The following is a 20,114-nucleotide window of genomic DNA, read 5'->3' on the forward strand; positions in this document are numbered from 1 at the left end:
TGCCGGTAGCGCTTCTTCCTCCATCACTTGATCACCTTGTGCTCCCCCTTGATCAAGCGCCTCCACTTGAGGTACCTGTTCGTCATCTTCGGTTGGGAGTTGCACCATAGTTGAGGAAGAAGGTTGATCTCGTTCATCTCGTTCCTGTGGCCGCACTTCTCCAATCGCCATGGTGCGTATAGCGGCCGTCGGAACATCTTCTTCATCTACATCATCACAATCAACAACTTGCTCTCTTGGAGAGCCATTAGTCTCATCAAATACAACGTCGCTAGAGACTTCAACCAAACCCGATGATTTGTTGAAGACTCTATACGCCTTTGTATTTGAGTCATAACCTAATAAAAACCCTTCTACAGCTTTGGGAGCAAACTTAGAATTTCTACCCTTCTTCACTAGAATGTAGCATTTACTCCCAAATACACGAAAGTACGATATATTGGGTTTGTTACCGGTTAGTAGCTCATACGACGTCTTCTTGAGGAGGCGATGAAGGTAGACCCTGTTGATGGCGTGGCAAGCAGTGTTAACGGCTTCCGTCCAAAAGCACTCGGGGGTCTTGAACTCTCCTAGCATCGTCCTCGCCATATCGATGAGCGTCCTGTTCTTCCTCTCTACCACACCATTTTGCTGTGGTGTGTAGGGAGCGGAGAACTCGTGCTTGATCCCTTCCTCTTCAAGGAACTCCTCCACTTGAAGGTTCTTGAACTCGGATCCGTTGTCGCTCCTTATCTTCTTCACTTTGAGCTCAAACTCATTTTGAGCTCTCCTGAGGAAGCGCTTGAGGGTCCCTTGGGTTTCAGACTTATCCTGCAAAAAGAACACCCAAGTGAAGCGGGAAAAGTCATCAACAATAACTAGACCATACTTACTCCCTCCTATGCTTAGATAGGCGACGGGTCCGAAGAGGTCCATATGCAGCAGCTCCAGAGGTCTTGAAGTGGTCATCACATTCTTGCTGTGATGCGCTCCTCCCACTTGTTTACCTGCTTGACAAGCTGCACAAGGTCTATCTTTTTCGAAATGCACGTTAGTCAAACCTATCACGTGTTCTCCCTTTAGAAGCTTGTGAAGGTTCTTCATCCCCACATGTGCTAAGCGGCGATGCCACAGCCAGCCCATGCTAGTCTTAGCTATTAAGCATGCATCTAGACCGGCCTCTTCTTTTGCAAAATCAACTAAATAAAGTTTGTCGTCTAATACACCCTTAAAAGCTAATGAACCATCGCTTCTTCTAAAGACAGACACATCTACATTTGTAAATAGACAGTTATACCCCATATGACATAATTGACTAACAGATAGCAAATTATATCCAAGACTCTCTACTAAAAATACATTAGAGATAGAATGCTCATTAGAAATTGCAATTTTACCTAAACCTTTTACCTTGCCTTGATTCCCATCACCGAATACAATTGAATCTTGGGAATCCTTATTTTTGACGTAGGAGGTGAACATCTTCTTCTCCCCCGTCATATGGTTTGTGCATCCGCTGTCGATAATCCAGCTTGAACCCCCGGATGCATAAACCTGCAAGGCAAATTTAGGCTTGGGTTTTAGGTACCCAACTCATGTTGGGTCCTACAAGGTTAGCACAAATATCTTTAGGGACCCAAATGCAAGTTTTGTCTCCCTTGCATTTTGCCCCTAACTTCCTAGCAACTATTTTCCTATCCTTTCTACAAATAGCAAAGGAAGCATTTAAAGCACAATAAATTGTAGAAGGTTCATTCACTACTTTCCTAACAACATTTCTCCTAGGCATTTGATGAACAACATTTCTTCTAAGCCCATTTCTACCATGCATAACATGAGAACTAGAAGCAGTCATAGCATAAGAGTCATAAGCATGTGAATCAAAAACATCATGACCTCTAAAAGCATTTCTAGAATATCTCCTATCATAGTACATGAAAGCATGATTCTTCTTAACACTATTAGCCATAGGAGCCTTCCCTTTCTCCTTGGTGGAGATGGGAGTCTTATGGGTTGTTAAGTTCTTGGCTTTCCTCTTGAAGCCAAGCCCATCCTTAATTGAGGGATGTCTTCCTATTGTGTAAGCATCCCTTGCAAATTTTAACTTATCAAATTCACTTTTGCTAGTCTTAAGTTGGGCATTAAGACTAGCCACTTCATTATTTAACTTTGCAATAGAAGCTATGTGTTCACTACAAGCATCAATATCAAAGTCTTTACATCTATTGCAAATAACAACATTTTCTACACAAGTTGTTGATTTACTAGCTATTTCTATCTTAGCATTCAACTCATCGTTAATGCTCTTTAATTTTGAAATTGTCTCATGGCATGAAGATAATTCACAAGTAAGCATTTCATTTCTTTTAACTTCTAGAGCATGAGATTTTTGAGCTTCTAAAAATTTATCATGCTCTTCATACAATAAATCCTCTTGTTTCTCTAAGAGTTTATCCTTCTCATTCAATGCATCAATTAATTCATTAATTTTGCCAATCGTAATTCTATCTAGACCTTTAAATAAACTAGAATAGTCTATTTCATCATCGTCACTAGAATCATCACCACTAGAAGAAGCATAAGTAGAGTTTCGAGTACTTACTTTCTTCTCCTTAGCCATGAGACACGTGTGACGCTCGTTGGGGAAGAGGGCCGATTTGTTGAAGGCGGTGGCGGCGAGTCCCTCATTGTCGGAGTCGGAGGAGGAGCAATCTGAATCCCACTCCTTGCCTATATGCGCCTCGCCCTTGGCCTTTTTGTAGTGCTTCTTCTTCTCCCTTTTGTTCCCCTTTTCCTGGTCACTTTCATTATCAGGACAGTTAGCAATAAAATGACCAAGCTTACCGCATTTGAAGCATGATCGCTTCCCCTTGGTCTTAGTCTTGCTCGGCTGTCCATTGCGACCCTTTAGCACCGTCTTGAATCTCTTGATAATGAGGGCCATTTCTTCATCATTAAGACCGGCCGCCTCAATTTGCGCCACCTTGCTGGGTAGCGCCTCCTTGTTCCTTGTGGCTTTGAGAGCAAAAGGTTGCGGCTCGTTGATCGGTCCATTCAAGGCGTCGTCCACATACCTTGCCTCCTTGATCATCATTCGCCCGCTGACGAATTTTCCTAGGACTTCTTCGGGCGACATTTTGGTGTACCTGGGATTCTCACGAATATTATTCACCAAATGAGGATCAAGAACGGTAAAGGACCTGAGCATTAGTCGGACGACGTCGTGGTCCGTCCATCGCGTGCTTCCGTAGCTCCTTATTTTGTTGATAAGGGTCTTGAGCCGGTTGTATGTCTGAGTTGGCTCCTCGCCCCTTATCATCGCGAACCGTCCAAGCTCGCCTTCCACCAACTCCGTTTTGGTGAGCAAGGTAACGTCATTCCCTTCATGAGAGATCTTTAGGGTGTCCCAGATCTGCTTGGCGTTATCCAAGCCGCTCACTTTGTTATATTCATCCCTGCACAATGAAGCTAGAAGAACAGTGGTAGCTTGTGCATTCTTATGGATTTGCTCATTAATGAATGAAGGGCTATCCGAGCTATCAAATTTCATTCCACTTTCCACAATCTCCCAAATGCTTGGATGGAGAGAAAATAGGTGAGTACGCATTTTGTGACTCCAAAATCCGTAGTCCTCTCCATCAAAGTGAGGAGGCTTGCCAAGTGGAATGGGGAGCAAATGAGCATTTGAGCTATATGGAATGCGCGAATAATCAAAAGAAAAGTTTGAGTTAACCGTCTTTTGTTTGTCGTGGTCGTCGTCCTTTTGGGAAGAAGAGGACTCATCGCTGTCGTAGTAGACGATCTCCTTGATGCGTCTTGTCTTCTTCTTCTTCCCATCTTTTCGCTTGTGGCCCGAGCCCGAGTCATTGGACTTGTCATCCCTTGGCTCGTTGACGAAGGACTCCTTCTCCTTGTCGTTGATCACAATTCCCTTCCCCTTAGGATCCATCTCTTCGGGCGGTTAGTCCCTTTCTTGAAGAGAACGGCTCTGATACCAATTGAGAGCACCTAGAGGGGCGGGGTGAATAGGTGATCCTGTAAAAACTTAAACTTATAGCCACAAAAAACTTGATTAGGCGTTAGCACAGTTTATGCCAAGTGGCTAGAGAGGAGTCAAAACACAATAAGCACAAGAATCCAATCACAGAGATGACACAGTGGTTATCCCGTGGTTCGGCCAAGTACAAAACTTGCCTACTCCACGTTGTGGCGTCCCAACGGACGAGAGTTGCACTCAACTCCTCTCAAGTGATCCAATGATCAACTTGAATACCACGGTGTTCTTGCTTTTCTTTTCTCAATCCCGTTTGCGAGGAATCTCCACAACTTGGAGCCTCTCGCCCTTACAAAAGATGTTCACAGAGAATCACAGAGCAAGGGAGGGATTAGCAACTCACACACGACACAAAGATCACAGCGAATACGCACACACAAGACCCAGACTTGAGCTCAAAAGACTAGCACACTAGAACAGAGCTCAAATCACTAGAATGTCGAACAAGTGCGCGAGATTGATGTGTGAGTGATCAAGAGTGCTCAAGGAATGCTTGGTGTTCTCCTCCATGCGCCTAGGGGCCCCTTTTATAGCCCCAAGGCAGCTAGGAGCCGTTGAGAACAATTCTGGAAGGCCATCCTTGCCTTCTGTCGTCGGGCGCACCGGACAGTCCGGTGCACACCGGACACTGTCCGGTGCCCGATTTCTTTCCTTAACAGGCGCAGCCGACCGTTGCCGACCACTGCAGATCTGGCGCACCGGACAGTCCGGTGCACACCGGACAGTCCGGTGCTTCCTTCCGACCGTTGGCTCGGCCACGTGTCGCGCGCCGATCGCGCGGCCGACCGTTGGCCCGGCCGACCGTTGGCTCACCGGACAGTCCGGTGCACACCGGACAGTCCGGTGAATTTTAGCCGAAGTCGCCGGAGAAAAACCCGAGAGCGGCTGGTTTGCTCCGCTGGTCTGGCGCACCGGACACTGTCCGGTGCACACCGGACAGTCCGGTGCCCCAGCCCGAAGCAGCCTTTGGCTGCACACAGCCACTCTCCACTTCTTTTCTTCTTCCTGTTTCTAACACTTAGACAAGAATATTAGTACACAAACCAATGTACTAAGGCTTAGAAACATACCTTAACTTGTGATTTGCGCTTTGTTCATCCTTGGGCATATTTTCACATTTAAGCACTTGTGTTTGCACTCAATCACCAAAATACTTAGAAATGGCCCAAAGGCACATTTCCCTTTCAACCCCCTGGCTTTGAGGATGAACGGTACCCCGACCACGTGTGTAAGCTCTCTAAGGCGCTCTATGGACTTAAGCAAGCCCCAAGAGCATGGTATGAATGCCTTAGAGACTTTTTAATTGCTAATGCTTTCAAGGTTGGGAAAGCCGATCCAACTTTATTCACTAAGACTTGTGATGGTGACTTATTTGTGTGCCAAATTTATGTCGATGACATAATATTTGGTTCTACTAACCAAAAGTCATGTGAAGAGTTTAGAAGGGTGATGACTCAAAAGTTTGAAATGTCGATGATGGGCGAGTTGAACTACTTCTTTGGGTTCCAAGTGAAGCAACTCAAGGACGACACTTTCATCTCCCAAACGAAGTACACGCAAGACTTGATCAAGCGGTTTGGGATGAAGGACGCCAAGCCCGCAAAGACTCCAATGGGAACGGACGGACACGTCGACCTCAATAAAGGAGGTAAGTCCGTTGATCAAAAAGCATACCGGTCTATGATAGGTTCCTTGCTTTACTTATGTGCTAGTAGACCGAATATTATGCTTAGTGTATGCATGTGTGCTAGATTTCATTCCGATCCAAGGGAGTGTCACTTAGTGGCCGTGAAGCGAATTCTTAGATATTTAGTCGCTACGCCTTGCTTCGGGATCTGGTATCCAAAGGGGTCTACCTTTGACTTAATTGGATATTCAGACTCCGATTATGCTGGATGTAAGGTTGATAGGAAGAGTACATCAGGGACATGCCAATTCTTAGGAAGGTCCCTGGTGTCTTGGAGTTCTAAGAAACAAACTTCCGTTGCCCTATCCACCGCTGAGGCCGAGTATGTTGCCGCGGGACAGTGTTGCGCGCAACTACTTTGGATGAGGCAAACCCTCCGGGACTTTGGCTACAATCTGAGCAAAGTCCCACTCCTATGTGATAATGAGAGTGCTATCCGCATGGCGGATAATCCTGTTAAACACAGCCACACAAAGCACATAGACATCCAGCATCACTTTTTGAGAGACCACCAGCAAAAGAGAGATATCGAAGTATTTTATGTTAGCACCGAGAACCAGCTAGCCGATATCTTTACCAAGCCTCTAGATGAGAAGACCTTTTGCAGGCTGCGTAGTGAGCTAAATGTCTTAGATTCGCGGAACTTGGATTGATTTATAGCATACATGTGTTTTATGCCTTTGATCATGTTCCTTTATGCATTTTGTTGCTTAATTATGGTGATCAAGTTGTACAACGCAATCCCCGGATCTCAAGTCCATGTGTGAGTGATGCACACATTTAGGGGGAGATGTGCTACAACTTGATCCTTTGAGACTAACCATGTGCTTAAGTTTTCTTAAATTAGTCTCAAAGACATATTGAAAGGGAAAGGTGGACTTGGACCATGAAAGACTTGCACTGCACTTTGATGAGAGGGTAACTTACTCCAAGTTCATCTCCATACTCTTATTGCCTTTTATTCTTATTTGAAGATTTTGGTGAGGCAATGGGGTTTAAGGGCCAAAAATTATCCCGTTTTGGTGCTTCATGCCAAAGGGGGAGAAATTAAGGCCAAAGCAAGAAATGGATCAGCTACCACTTGAGAATTTTGAAAATAGTAGAGTTAGAACTTTTGGTTTGTCAAAATATTCTTAGGGTCTCTTATTGTCAAAAATTGGTCTCTTGTGGGGAGAATGGTTGATTATGGGAAAAAGGGGGAGTTTTTGAATCTTTGATCAATTTCTCTTGGAATACCTTTCTCTATGCCTCAACAAGTGAATTTGACTTAGAGATAGGAAATTGAGTTTGATTTGCAAAAACAAACCAAGTGGTGGCAAAGAATGATCCAAATATGCCAAATTTGAATCAAAACAAATTCTTGTTCTCATTTGCATTGATGTTGCACTTCTATATGTTGCTTTTTGTTGTGTTGGCATAAATCACCAAAAAGGGGGAGATTGAAAGGGAAATGTGCCCTTGGGCCATTTCTAAGTATTTTGGTGATTAAGTGACCAACACAAATGGTTATGTGTTAAACTATGCCAAATGGTGGACAAAGTGCAAATCAATACAAAGGTATGATTCTAGACTTAGTACATTGGTTTTTGTGTACTAACATATTTGTCTAAGTGCTAGAATCAGAGAAAAGACAAATGGAAAAGACTTGGCTCGAGCAGCCAAGACTCTGCTCAGTCTGGGTGCACCGGACAGTCCGGTGGTGCACCGGACAGTGTCCGGTGCGCCAGGCTGGCTCTGGTGAAAAGGCCGCTCTCGGGAATTGAATGGCGGCGTACGGCTATAAATCACCGGACTGTCCGGTGGTGCACCGGACTGTCCGGTGAGCCAACGGTCGGCCGCGCAATCCGCGCGTGACGCGTGGCCGGGCCAGCGGTCTGATGGGGGCACCGGACTGTCCGGTGCGCCAACGGCTCCAAATCGTCAACGGTCGGCTGCGCCAAAACAGGAAAGAAATCTGCACCGGACAGTGTCCGGTGGTGCACCAGACTGTCCGGTGCACCAGTCGACAGAAGGCAAGATTTGCCTTCCTGGATTGCTCTCAACGGCTCCTAGATGCCTTGGGGCTATAAAAGGGACCCCTAGGCGCATGAAGGAGGACACCAAGCATTCTTTGATCATCTCTTAGCACCAAGACATCTCTCTATCGCATTTGATTCGTTGTGATAGCAATTTGAGCTCCTCTTGAGTTGAGAACTCCGTGTGTGATCTTAGAGCTCAAGTTGTGACTTGTGTGCGTATTTGTGCTCGTGTTTTGAGGCTTGTGTGTGTTGCTCTTCCCACTCTTACATCTGTGCTTCTTTGTGATCATCTCATTGCAAGGGCGAGAGGCTCCAAGTTGTGGAGATTCCTCGCAAACGGGAAAGAGTAAAGGAAAAAGAACACCGTGGTATTCAAGTTAATCATTGGATCACTTGAAAGGAGTTGAGTGCAACTCTCGTCCATTGGGACGCCACAACGTGGACTAGGCAAGTGTTGTACTTGGCCGAACCACGGGATAAATCTCTGTGTCTCCTGTGCTTGTTCTCACTGTGTCAATTGTGGTTCACAAGAGCTCTCCTTAGCCACTTGATTTCATTGTGCTAACACTTAATCAAGTTTGTGGCTGTGAGTTTCAAGTTTTTACAGGATCACCTATTCACCCCCCCCTCTAGGTGCTCTCAATCGTGTAATTGGAGGCCTGGCTTCAGCATGCGCAAATCCACACTTCTCTCTCCTCGCATATTCTGGACAACGGTCATACTTGCCCATTCGTCCGTTCCCCTTCCTCTGGCCGCCCTATTCCGCCCACGGCGACGATCGATCTGGAGACTCCGGGGCCCTCCCGCAAACGGCGTCGGTCAGGTAGCAGGGGGTGTTCTCATCACGGTATCAGCGGTCCGAATCTCTATGAACCGGCGGTTCCACCTCAGCGACTCCCACATCTGTGCGAAGGTATGCATCTGAATGGACCTGTGAGATGTTTTGATGCATCGTTGTGTGGATCTGGTGTGTAGCGTCCGTCGTGTGAGATTTGTGTTTAATGTCTTCATTTAGCATCCTGCATATACACGTTTAGGGTTTAAACAACAAATTGACCGACACAAATACATACCAATCACCAATTGGAATTCAATGTGTTCCATGCCGGCTAGTTGCCTTCCTCTGGAAGTAAGGATTGCGTGTAGCGAGCTCGTGACAAATTTCCAAGAACATAGGCTTGCACATCCTAAACCTAAAAATGACACTCGTGTTTGTTCGATTGAAATACGATTGAGAACTCAATGTATTCATTTCGAAGCTCACCGACGCCTGAAGATGTCTTCGCTGTAAACTGGGGTATGCACGAAGTAGTCACTCATCAACCTCATGTACCCAGCACATCGATCTCATCGAACAGTCCGTCGTCCGACGACTAAACCTCGGTGTGGCTCGCCTTCATTTGCTTGCTGTTTGGAACCAAATTGAGCCTTGCGGACGGTCCGCGCCTGGGGGGCGGACGGTCCGCGCGTGCGCAGAGCAGATTAGGGTTCCGAGTTTTGTGTTACGGTTGTTAGCAAAAATCACGGGAAAAGCTCGGAAATTAGTTTGTAAAGGGTCCAGCCCCCCTCCTCTATAAATAGAGAGGTATACGGCCGATTTGTAATCATCATCAATCGAATCAATACAACTTCTATTCGCATTTATTTCCAGTACAATTAGGAGTAGTTCTAGTCTAGTTCTAGTTTAGCCTCTCGATCCCCAAATTCTCCGCTTCTCTTCGACTCTACGCCGATTAGAAGAGTCTAGGTCGGCCTGCCGAGCCTAGACATCACCTAGGATCTCTCCTCCCCGACGGGGTCCCTCCCGGGAGCGAGATCCAGGCCGCCGCCGGCGACTTCCGCCGCCTCTGCGTACGCGCGGACCGTCCGGCCCCCAGGGCGCGGACCGTCCGGCCGTCAGGCAGAGAAACCTAGCCCCTGCGCCAGGTCGCGGACCGTCCGGCCCCAAGCCGCGGACCGTCCGCGCCTGACCAGAGGGCACCGCCACGGTTCTTGTTGAGTGTTTGGCGCCCGAAAAAGGTATCAACATACTTTTTGGCGACTCCGCTGGGGACAGCGAATATAGATGCATCAAATCGGCCCTCAATGGCCGGTTCAAAGGATAGCTCTGAAGTTTCCACCAGCAATATCATCACACCGACATGGGAAACCTTGCCGACTGAAGAACAGCTCCTGTTCGAGGAGCGCCAGGAGCAGCTGATCCAAGAAGCAAAGGCGAAGTTCCTGGCCGACTTCAAAGTGGACAGGAACAACAAAGTCGTTCGGCAACGGGCGACGGATCTGGCTTCGCTCCGACCTACTACGATTACCCCCAATGTAAGTAGCACCAACGAACTCCAATCTCTTAAAGCTTACATAGACGAACAGCGAGAACAGTTACAACGTATCGTAGGGGATATACAAAATGATCATAAAAGGCTAGTGCGTGTGCTTGATAAGTCTACTATGGCAAATCTTCCTTCGCACGAGGTTGAATTGGGAGAATACACACATAATTCATCGGCTACAGGTTGTCACGACCAGTCACAACCCCTTTATGGGATGCCGATGGACATGTACCCTAGGCAACGATAGCCTCCCACGCACATGGGCGATAAATTTGCCGATCTGCACATGTCCGGACCGTCCGCACGTGAGCGCGGACCGTCCGGGCCAACGGCGGCTGATCCCATTTTTAGAAGCAAATTACCGAGACCTGCACCTAAGCCGCCACATGCCGTGCAAACCCTAGATAACCTTTCGGACCATCTGCGTATGGCGCCAGACAGTCCGAATATAATGTCGGACGGTCCGGCCACATGGCCGGACAGTCCGCGCACGGAGCCGGACGGTCCGCGTAATTAACCGGACGGTCTGGCACAGAGTTTTTTAAGGAGGATGGATATCCAACTCCGTATCCGTCCCAGCTAGACTCCCCATCTCACCATACGACACACCAGCACCACAATATAATCTATCAAACCCGTGAGAGTGAGTACTTTCCGGCCCCTAGAAGGCCAGAAAGGAATGGCCAGTCCTATGAGCCTCATAGGGCATGCATTAACGCGCCGCAAAACCCAAACCAATAGGGAGGAAAACAATATACCAACATCCAAACAAACTCACCCATATTGGATCAAAGAGCCGGTGGTCTCCCACCGGCTGCCATCGATATAGTAAGGGAGGAAATAGCTGGGGCGTTCCGAGATAAGCTCGGAATTAGTATAGTCCCTGGGGGGCAGTCATATCGGAGACCTTATGATAGCCAGTTTGACCGGCTCCCATACCCACAGGGGACCAGAATACCCGAATTCGTAAAGTTTTCGGGTGACCAAGAAAAGAGCACGCGTGAGCACATAGACCAGTTCTTAGCACAGTTAGGAGAATTGGCCGACACAGAAGCATTCCGTGTACGTTTATTTTCATTATCTTTAACAGGGACTGCATTCACATGGTATGCCACGCTCCCTCCTAATTCCATTTTATCGTGGGGAGATTTAGAACAAAAATTTCATGAACATTTCTTCTCTGGCAATTATGAGCTAGATTTAGTAGACTTAGTGGCCCTACGACAAGAAAAGGATGAATCGGTTAGTGATTACATCCGGAGATTCCGAGATACGAGAAACCGATGCTTTCAAATTCATTTAACAGATAAACAACTGGCGGGAATAGCCTTTGATGGATTGCGCTATTATTTAAAAGAGAAATTAGAAGGCATCCAGTTCTTTACGCTAGCACAATTACATCGGAAAGCTTCGGCTTGTGAAAGCCGAAGCAAAGAACTAGTCAAAACGGTTCATCATAATGTCCATATAGTAGAACACAATCAAAGTAGTTCGGACGGTGAACCAAAGGAAATTTACACTGCCGAAATAGTTTGGCCTGAGCAGGCCAAATCTTCGACTTGCTCCTCCTTGCAGCCAGTTCAAAAGAAACAGCAGGAGCAGATTAAGTTTACATTTAATGTTGGCAAGTGTGATAAGATATTCGATGAATTACTAAAAAATGGTAACATTAAAATTGATTATATCGTTCCACCTGCCGACGAACTAAAGCGTCGCGCATACTGCAAGTGGCACAACTCATTTTCCCATGCCACTAATGATTGTAATGTGTTCCGACGACAAATCCAATCGGCCATTAACGAAGGACGATTGAAATTCAGGAGGACACAGAGCCCTTTCCAATGAATATGATCGACTTCAAGGGCAAAAGGGTCCTAATTCGGCCCAGCACAGCCGATAAGGGCAAAGACAAAGAAGTCATCATCGGCAACTCACGGGAGGCCGATGGAAACAACAAAATTTCTTGCAGGAAAGTGGTGGCCGAGAAGACTCCTGATGGAGGAGAGACACTGAAAGTAACCATCACAAACTCCGGCACTGGGGGGCAAGCGCGGACAAGGGGATATGCGCGAGAACCCATACTACGCACCGCGGACGGTCCGGCAACGCCGAAGAGCCACGGCGACCACGTACCTTCAAACCACGACGACCAGAAATAGGTACGTGGAAAACTAACACGTTCAAGGCAACTGGTCAGTTGGTAAAATCTAGCCCGACCTTTGATCAATTATTGTCTAAATATGTGAAAAAGAAGGCTGGCCCCAGCAACCGGCCACCAAAGGGACCTCGCTTACTCACCCAGGTGCGACGGCAGGTTAGGCCGATTGGACCACCACACCAATCGGAAAGGACGGGAGGTCATAATGTTCAATTAAGACCTAACGTGCCTGCATGGACACCTCCACCACCATATCCACCTATGCCATATCCATACACATACATACCTCCACCATATGTCCCAAATCAAATGTGGGGCATGCCACCAATACCCATTTGGGATGCCACAGTACCCCGCTTGGGGGGCACCCCAAACATCTGTATTCAATAGGTTGACACCTCCAGTACAAGACCGATTGAGAGCCCCTCAATCTGGTCCACGAGCACAGGCCCAGCAAGATTGTCGAACAACTCGGCCCCAAAGGCTGACTAATCCGGCAGGGGGGCATACAGCTACAACCTCCAACAGTACGAAAAAGGGAGACGTCATTAAAATAGGAACGACAGATGTCGTCGTACAACAAAATAACGAAGGGCCGATGATTTTTGGTGAATCGGCCAACACAAACAAAAAAGAAAGTACGACTATCAATAAAATAGCCGATCCAAAATACTCCATGCCCCGATGGTGCCCATCGGGATTGACACGATCGCAAAAGCGAAAATTACAGCGCCTTAGAGCAAAGGAGAATCAGGAGAAGGAGGCGGAAAAAATATTCAATGACACACATCCGCAGTATCCGCCACCACAAAAGAGATGGAGACCAAAGGCCGTTGAGGAAAATCAAATGGCCATAAAGACAGAAAATAAAACAACAACTGTGCATCTCTTTGCAGGTATAGCAGACAGTCCGGCTATAAAGACCGGACCAACCGTACAGGGCGCGGACCGTCCGACCCCTGAGGCCGACTCATCCGCAATACACCATGACACCTGCAACGACGTACCAACACCCATGGAGGAAGACGACCTGCAAGGAGAAGACCTGGTCGACTACAAAGCTACGCCAGAACACTTAGAAAATTAGGAAAGCAAGGTGACGAATTGGTCAGGACCAGTATGGCGCTCGGCGGTATTGGGACTAACAGTTCGATTAAAGCTAAAGGGGTAAAGTCCGTTGAGTCAACCATCGGGACTAAGGCCACTGCGTGTCATCCTAGTAAGTGTCAAGATGCCTAAGAAAACTGATGTGATCACATCGAGTTAGTTGCTTTTGGTTCGCTCAGCTCCACCAAAAGGCAGGGGGCATATGTTTGGAACCAAATTGAGCCTTGCGGACGGTCCGGCCCTGAGGCCGGACGGTCCGCGGTCCGGACAGTCCGCGCGTGCGCAGAGCAGATTAGGGTTCCGAGTTTTGTGTTACGGTTGTTAGCTAAAATCACGGGAAAAGCTCAGAAATTAGTTTGTAAAGGGTCCAGCCCCCCTCCTCTATAAATAGAGAGGTATACGGCCGATTTGTAATCATCATCAATCGAATCAATACAACTTCTATTCACATTTATTTCCAGTACAATTAGGAGTAGTTCTAGTCTAGTTCTAGTTTAGCCTCTCGATCCCCAAATTCTCCGCTTCTCTTCGACTCTACGCCGATTAGAAGAGTCTAGGTCGGCCTGCCGAGCCTAGACATCACATAGGATCTCTCCTCCCCGACGGGGTCCCTCCCGGTAGCGAGATCCAGGCCGCCGCCGACGACTTCCGCCGCCTCTGCGTACGCGGACCGTCCGGCCCCAGGGCGCGGACCGTCCGGCCGTCAGGCAGAGAAACCTAGCCCCTGCGCCAGGTCGCGGACCATCCGGCCCCAGGCCACGGACCGTCCGTGCCTGACCAGAGAGCACCGCCACGGTTCTTGTTGAGTGTTTGGCGCTCCGAAAAGGCGTCAACACTTGCCCTCCTTCGAGTTGAATTGTTGTTGTAGCATTGACAACTTGCTGTTGAGCTAGTCGACGACGACCACGATTTCTTCGCCAATCCATTCTGCAAAAAATGGAAAGTAGCACCAGCACACTTGGCATACAATACAATCGGTTGCGCAACAAATGAAACAGATTGTAGAGTGCAAAATCGGAGTACAACAAATATTGAAGGCTGCTTGTCTGAAACCGGACACTTCCTAGGGTTCCTTATCGTACAAGCCTCAAGAACATGCAGTGCTAATGGAGGACCATGGCTCACCTAGCTGCCAGTTGGCGACGAGCGACTCAAAAAAGACGATGAGAGGTGGCGTCCGAGTGCGTCGCCGGCGTCGTTGGCGGGAGCCAACAACTGCGCCGTGGTGGGAGACAGCAATGCGAGACCGGGTAAGAGAGCTGCTGGAGCACTCTAGTTAAATACGCACGCGCAGTGGCTCGCGGACTCTCTAAATGCGCATTCGCATCCGAATGCCACGGGAGAAAGCCTTACGTTTAGTTGAGGAATCTAGATGGATGAAATGGAAATGATTATGTTCCAATTTCTAAGAATATAATGACTTTATTCTGTTCTATGAGCGAAAATATTTGATAGTTTTTTTGAACGTTGAGATTCAAAATATTAAAAAATATCATTTTTAAAAAGTCGTTTCGTTTTAGTTTTTTTTTCCAACCAAACGCTGCTACCATTTCAGCTCCCTCGTGACGTGAGGTCGTGAACCAAAGTGAAAGCGCCGCGAACCCACCGAAACACAGCAGACAGGAGCAACATTCACGGACGGAAACCCCTCAACCCCGACCCCCTCGAGGCCTCGACCCGACCCGACCCGCCTCCAACTCCAAGCCAAGCCACCATGGCGGCTCCGCCCGCGACCACCGCCACGACTCACCACCGCGCGCTCCTCCCGCCCACGCGCACCCACGCCGCCGCTACGCACTCCGCGCTCCGCCTCCCGCTCCGCGCGCATCCCCACGCCCACGCCCAGCGCGCGCGCCTCACCGCCGCCGCTGCCCCGGCCCCCGCGGCGTCGACGGCCTCCCTCGAGTCCTCCGCCGCGGGGAAGCCTACGGTGCTCGTGGCCGAGAAGCTCGGCGCCGCGGGGCTTGCGCTGCTGCGGGAATTCGCCAACGTCGACTGCTCCTACGGCCTCTCCCCCGAGGACCTCCGTGCCAAGATCTCGCTCTGCGACGCGCTCATCGTCAGGTCCGGGACCAAGGTCGGCCGCGACGTCTTCGAGGCGTCCGGGGGCAGGCTCCGCGTCGTCGGCCGCGCCGGCGTCGGCATCGACAACGTCGACCTTGCCGCCGCCACCGAGCACGGATGCCTCGTCGTCAACGCGCCCACTGCCAACACCGTCGCCGCCGCCGAGCATGGCATCGCGCTGCTCACCGCCATGGCCAGGAACATCGCGCAGGCGGACGCGTCACTCAAGGCTGGTCTGTTTCCGTCAGTGCACCGCCTCCACTCTGAAAGTGATGCCTGTTTCTGTTTGGGCATGGTGCTTCCGTAATTATCTTTCGAATCTGTGACCCAAAGCGTTAAAAAACTGTATTTCGCATGGACCGATTCTAAGAATATCTAGTATCGTGCAGGCAAGCTCAGTATACAGCTGTTTCGTATTGTACAGATTGGAGACGAGGCTTCTAGAGTAACTTCAGATCCCATCATTTAGCTATATATTTCAAGTAGATGCACTGGAATCTAATACCGTCAATCTACTCCGGAGATGATTAGATGCTACCCACTTTTTTCAGTTTCAATTTTTTTTTCTGTTTTTGTCAATTGCTTGTGAAAGCATATAGTATCGTGAATAGAGATGGCAATGGGTAAATACCCACCGGGTATTACTACCTCATACCCATACCCACGACACAAAAATAATCTCACCGGATTACCCATATACACTGGTGGGTATGGATTTACCCTCATACCCATGTGGGTATGGGTCACCCATCGGGTCACCCGTACCCACAAAAATTAAACATCTATCAAAATATTATACTATACAAATGTCAAGTATATCCATATAAATAGCATTACAAAATTTTCTAGCATCATTTAACCATCCATTCAACACATCAAAGATAATTGGATAAAGTAGTAACACTAGGATAGTACTATATAGCACATTACATGTTCCATTACATGATCATTAAATTGTCGTTAAGTCTTCTATGACATTATGGTCTAAAAGGTTGATAATAGTAAAAAATATGGATGACTAAAGTTCAAGTTCATGCTTGGGCTAAGTTTATATTGGGTATTTTATACCCACGGGTTAACGGGTATGGGTAAATGCGGAACGTTCTAATACCCGTTTACCCATTGGGTGAAGATTTTTGCCCAATAACAGACCCACGGGTAGAATATTTAGCCCACATACATACCCTAATAGAGTAAATACCCATCGGGTATCGGGTCGCGGGTACCCATTGCCATCTCTAATCGTGAACACATTTTAGGTATAAGAGCTGCTTGGCTGTCAACTATCGTGCATGCATGCTTGGGATAGAGTTCGATTATTGGACTGGAGATGATTCTTTTAAGATATACTCCCTCTGTTCTTTATTATTTGTTGCATTTTAGTTCAAAAATAAACTAGCCGGCGACAAATATTCGCGAACGGAGGTAGTACTTTATATCAAATTAGTTTTATTATGGAAAGTTGATGCCGTTGAATGAGCATGGAGATGATTAGATAATACTCAGTTTTTCTCTTTCAATTATATGTTCTAACTACCTATTAAGAAATAGAAGGAACAGTACCAGTTCAAGATGGTAATGTAATAGTATACCATAGAAAGATAAGGAAACACATTGCTCAACTTGTAATTGTATTTTTCTCTTCAGAAATAGATCTTTTGGTTTTTGAATAGCTTGGGAGAGTACATTATTATAGTAGTGCATGTTGTTAATCCATCAATGGAGTTCTACCAAGCTCATTTGATGAACTGAATCTCACACAGGTAAATGGCAGCGCAACAAGTATGTTGGTGTATCTCTTGTGGGCAAAACTCTCGCGATTCTTGGGTTCGGGAAGGTTGGTTCAGAAGTTGCTCGTCGCGCTAAAGGTTTAGGAATGCATGTGATTGCACATGATCCATACGCTTCTGCTGATCGGGCCCGTGCAATTGGAGTTGAGCTAGTTAGTATGGAGGAGGCCATGACAACTGCTGACTTCATCTCATTGCACATGCCTCTTACCCCTGCAACAAACAAGATGCTCAACGATGAGGCCTTTGCTAAGATGAAGTATGGTGTTCGCATTATAAATGTTGCACGCGGTGGTGTGATTGATGAAGATGCTCTAGTCAGGGCTCTTGATTCAGGAATAGTAGCACAGGTTTGTTCGATTATCTTAATTTTCCTCCTTGTGTTCCGTGCTCTAACAAAATTCAATGAAGTGTTATTCAGATGATGTTTACCTGGAATCATGCTTATATTTTTCAATGTTGCTGTATTAGGCTGCTCTTGATGTGTTCACTAAAGAACCTCCAGCTCCTGATAACAAGTTGGTGCTGCACGAGAATGTTACTGTCACACCTCACCTTGGTGCCAGCACAGTGGAGGCACAGGTATGTTGAATTAGCTCAGAAATGACCCCATCCAGGTTCTCTTATCGTAGCTACGAGTTTGCTTACCGCAACAAGTTTCACAGGAAGGAGTGGCTATTGAGATAGCTGAAGCTGTCATTGGAGCTCTGAAAGGGGAACTTGCAGCTTCTGCAGTCAACGCTCCAATGGTTCCTGCTGAGGTATGGATCTTCTGTTATGTGCTTACCCGACTCATTTCTCCTGACATTTAATATGCTACAACTATTTGGTTCATGCAGGTGCTGTCAGAGCTTGCACCTTTTGTTGTGCTTGCAGAAAAGCTTGGGCATTTAGCTGTGCAACTAGTTGCTGGTGGTGGTGGCATCAAGTCTGTGAAAGTGACCTATGCATCTGCACGGGCCCCTGATGATCTTGACACGAGACTTCTCCGTGCAATGATCACCAAGGGATTGATTGAGCCAATCTCCAGCGTTTTTGTCAATCTTGTTAATGCTGACTTCACCGCAAAGCAGAGGGGAGTTCGCATCACTGAGGAGAGGATCATCTTGGACGGCTCACCTGAGACGCCTATCGACTACATTCAAGTTCAGATTGCCAATGTCAAGTCCAAATTTCCTAGTGCGATATCTGAGACTGGAGAGATCACAGTGGAGGGGAGAGTGAAGGATGGCGTTCCTCATCTAACAAAGGTTGGAGCATTCCAGGTGGATGTGAGCTTGGAAGGAAGCCTGATCCTTTGCAGGCAGGTTGATCAGCCAGGTATGATTGGGTCGGTAGGAAGTGTCTTGGGTGAGGAGAACATTAATGTCAGTTTCATGAGTGTCGGAAGGATTGCTCCTCGCAAGCATGCTGTCATGGCAATCGGTGTTGATGAGGAACCAAGCAAGGTCACACTGAGAAAGATTGGGGAGATTCCAGCAATCGAAGAGTTTGTTTTCCTCAAGCTTTAGGCAACTAAGCGCAAATGTATGTTTCAAGTTGCAAGCATGCTGTGCAATTTTGATGTAGCTTAGCAATATAGAGGACGGATGGTTCTCCTTAAATAAGCTTTTAGGATTATTTTTGTAGTGGCGCTCTTGAATTTGGTGCAATATTGATGCCATCTTTTGAACGGGGTGTTATTCTCAGCTACTGTTTCCCAGGTTATAAAAAATAATATGTACTCCACGTTCCAATTTATAATTCGTTTGACTTTTTTTATCTAATTTATAATTCGTTTGATTTTTTTATCTGAAGCTTGACCACCTCGTTTTATTCAAAAAAATATCTAATTATTAATATTTTTTATTATGATATTGTTTTGCATATAATATACTTTAAGTATGTCTTTAATTTTTTTTTTAAAATTTTGCAGTCGATCAAATTTGATAAAAAAGTCAAACGAATTATAAATTAGGACGAATGGAGTACCTACTAAAATATTTATTTATCCCTACTACACTCTAACGTAGATCGTCCACCGTGGTTCTGCCCACCTCCGATCTGACAGATGGACCTGATGTCGTGCAATTCCTTCCTCGCCCACCGCTATGTCACGCATGCAGCAACCACTCCCCCTCCACATCTCCATCGTCAGTCCGCCCTACGAATCCTTTGCCGCACCCTTCCGCACGCAGTTCACGCCTAGGCCTCCGCCTCTGCGCAGCGTGACCCACCCTTTGCCTCGGAGATCAGCCAAGCGCGACCAGGCCTTTGCCCCCGCACGACGCGCGCCATGCCTTTTGCCTCCGTCATCAGCACCCCCGATTGGATCCTTCCCTCCACGAGCATCCCTCGCTCATCTCGCCACACAAATCACCACCTCCTCCTCTGCCTCGCCCTAATCGCCGAGGAAGGACGAGGGCTCCCTGACGTAGGACCAGCCCCGTGCTCGTCCACGGCAGCCTGCGGGTGCCACCTCTGCCGCTGTCGTGAAGGAGAACACCGCACCCAAGCCACACCACCTCCACCGTCGTTGGGAAGGAGAACACTGCGTCCAAGCCGTCCAAGCCCACCTCCGCCGTGCGGTGGTCCACGTCGTCGCTATCGCAGGCCAGCAAGATCCAAAGCTCGGTGGACTCCACCTTCTGGGCTCCCGTGCTGCTGGGGAGTCGCGCCAGCGGAGGATGGCGACAATGGAGACGGGTGGGCCTCCAGCTCTGCCAGAACCGCAACTCCTTGGTTGCCTTCTTTGCGGCTGACGACCCCTTCGCGCCAGCGAAGGATGGCGATGACAAAGACGACGAGGCCGTGCGGTGCCCGCCCAAGGAAGCGGATGTAGACGCCTTACTGAGTTGGGACGTGACAGGCTTGAAGGGGCTGGAATTAGCGCTCCTCCTGAGGCTACAGCACGACCTCGCTGACAGGGCCAGGGACGATGACCTGACTGC

The 20,114-nt window shown here is 47.8% G+C and overlaps 1 protein-coding gene across 1 annotated transcript; it reads left to right on the forward strand.

Annotated features, from left to right (window-relative positions):
* Positions 1 to 14,935: 14,935 nt before the first annotated feature.
* On the forward strand, positions 14,936 to 18,925 carry LOC100280735 (D-3-phosphoglycerate dehydrogenase). The gene is made up of 5 exons (NM_001153655.2): positions 14,936 to 15,627; positions 17,158 to 17,534; positions 17,656 to 17,766; positions 17,850 to 17,945; positions 18,024 to 18,925. The coding sequence occupies exons 1-5, from the start codon at positions 15,045 to 15,047 to the stop codon at positions 18,693 to 18,695; spliced, it is 1,839 nt and encodes a 612-aa protein (NP_001147127.2). The 5' UTR covers positions 14,936 to 15,044; the 3' UTR covers positions 18,696 to 18,925.
* The last annotated feature ends 1,189 nt before the right edge of the window (positions 18,926 to 20,114 follow it).

Source organism: Zea mays, chromosome 10 (genome assembly GCF_902167145.1).
Source record: "Zea mays cultivar B73 chromosome 10, Zm-B73-REFERENCE-NAM-5.0, whole genome shotgun sequence".
NCBI lineage: Eukaryota > Viridiplantae > Streptophyta > Magnoliopsida > Poales > Poaceae > Zea > Zea mays.

Excerpts from the sequence above, each read along its gene's own strand:
- LOC100280735 (NM_001153655.2), top strand. The coding sequence starts at position 15,045 with ATGGCGGCTCCGCCCGCGACCACCGCCACGACTCACCACCGCGCGCTC. Across the intron at positions 17,535-17,655 it reads ATTCAGGAATAGTAGCACAG|GCTGCTCTTGATGTGTTCAC; the intron begins GTTTGTTCGATT and ends TTGCTGTATTAG. Across the intron at positions 17,946-18,023 it reads CTCCAATGGTTCCTGCTGAG|GTGCTGTCAGAGCTTGCACC; the intron begins GTATGGATCTTC and ends TGGTTCATGCAG.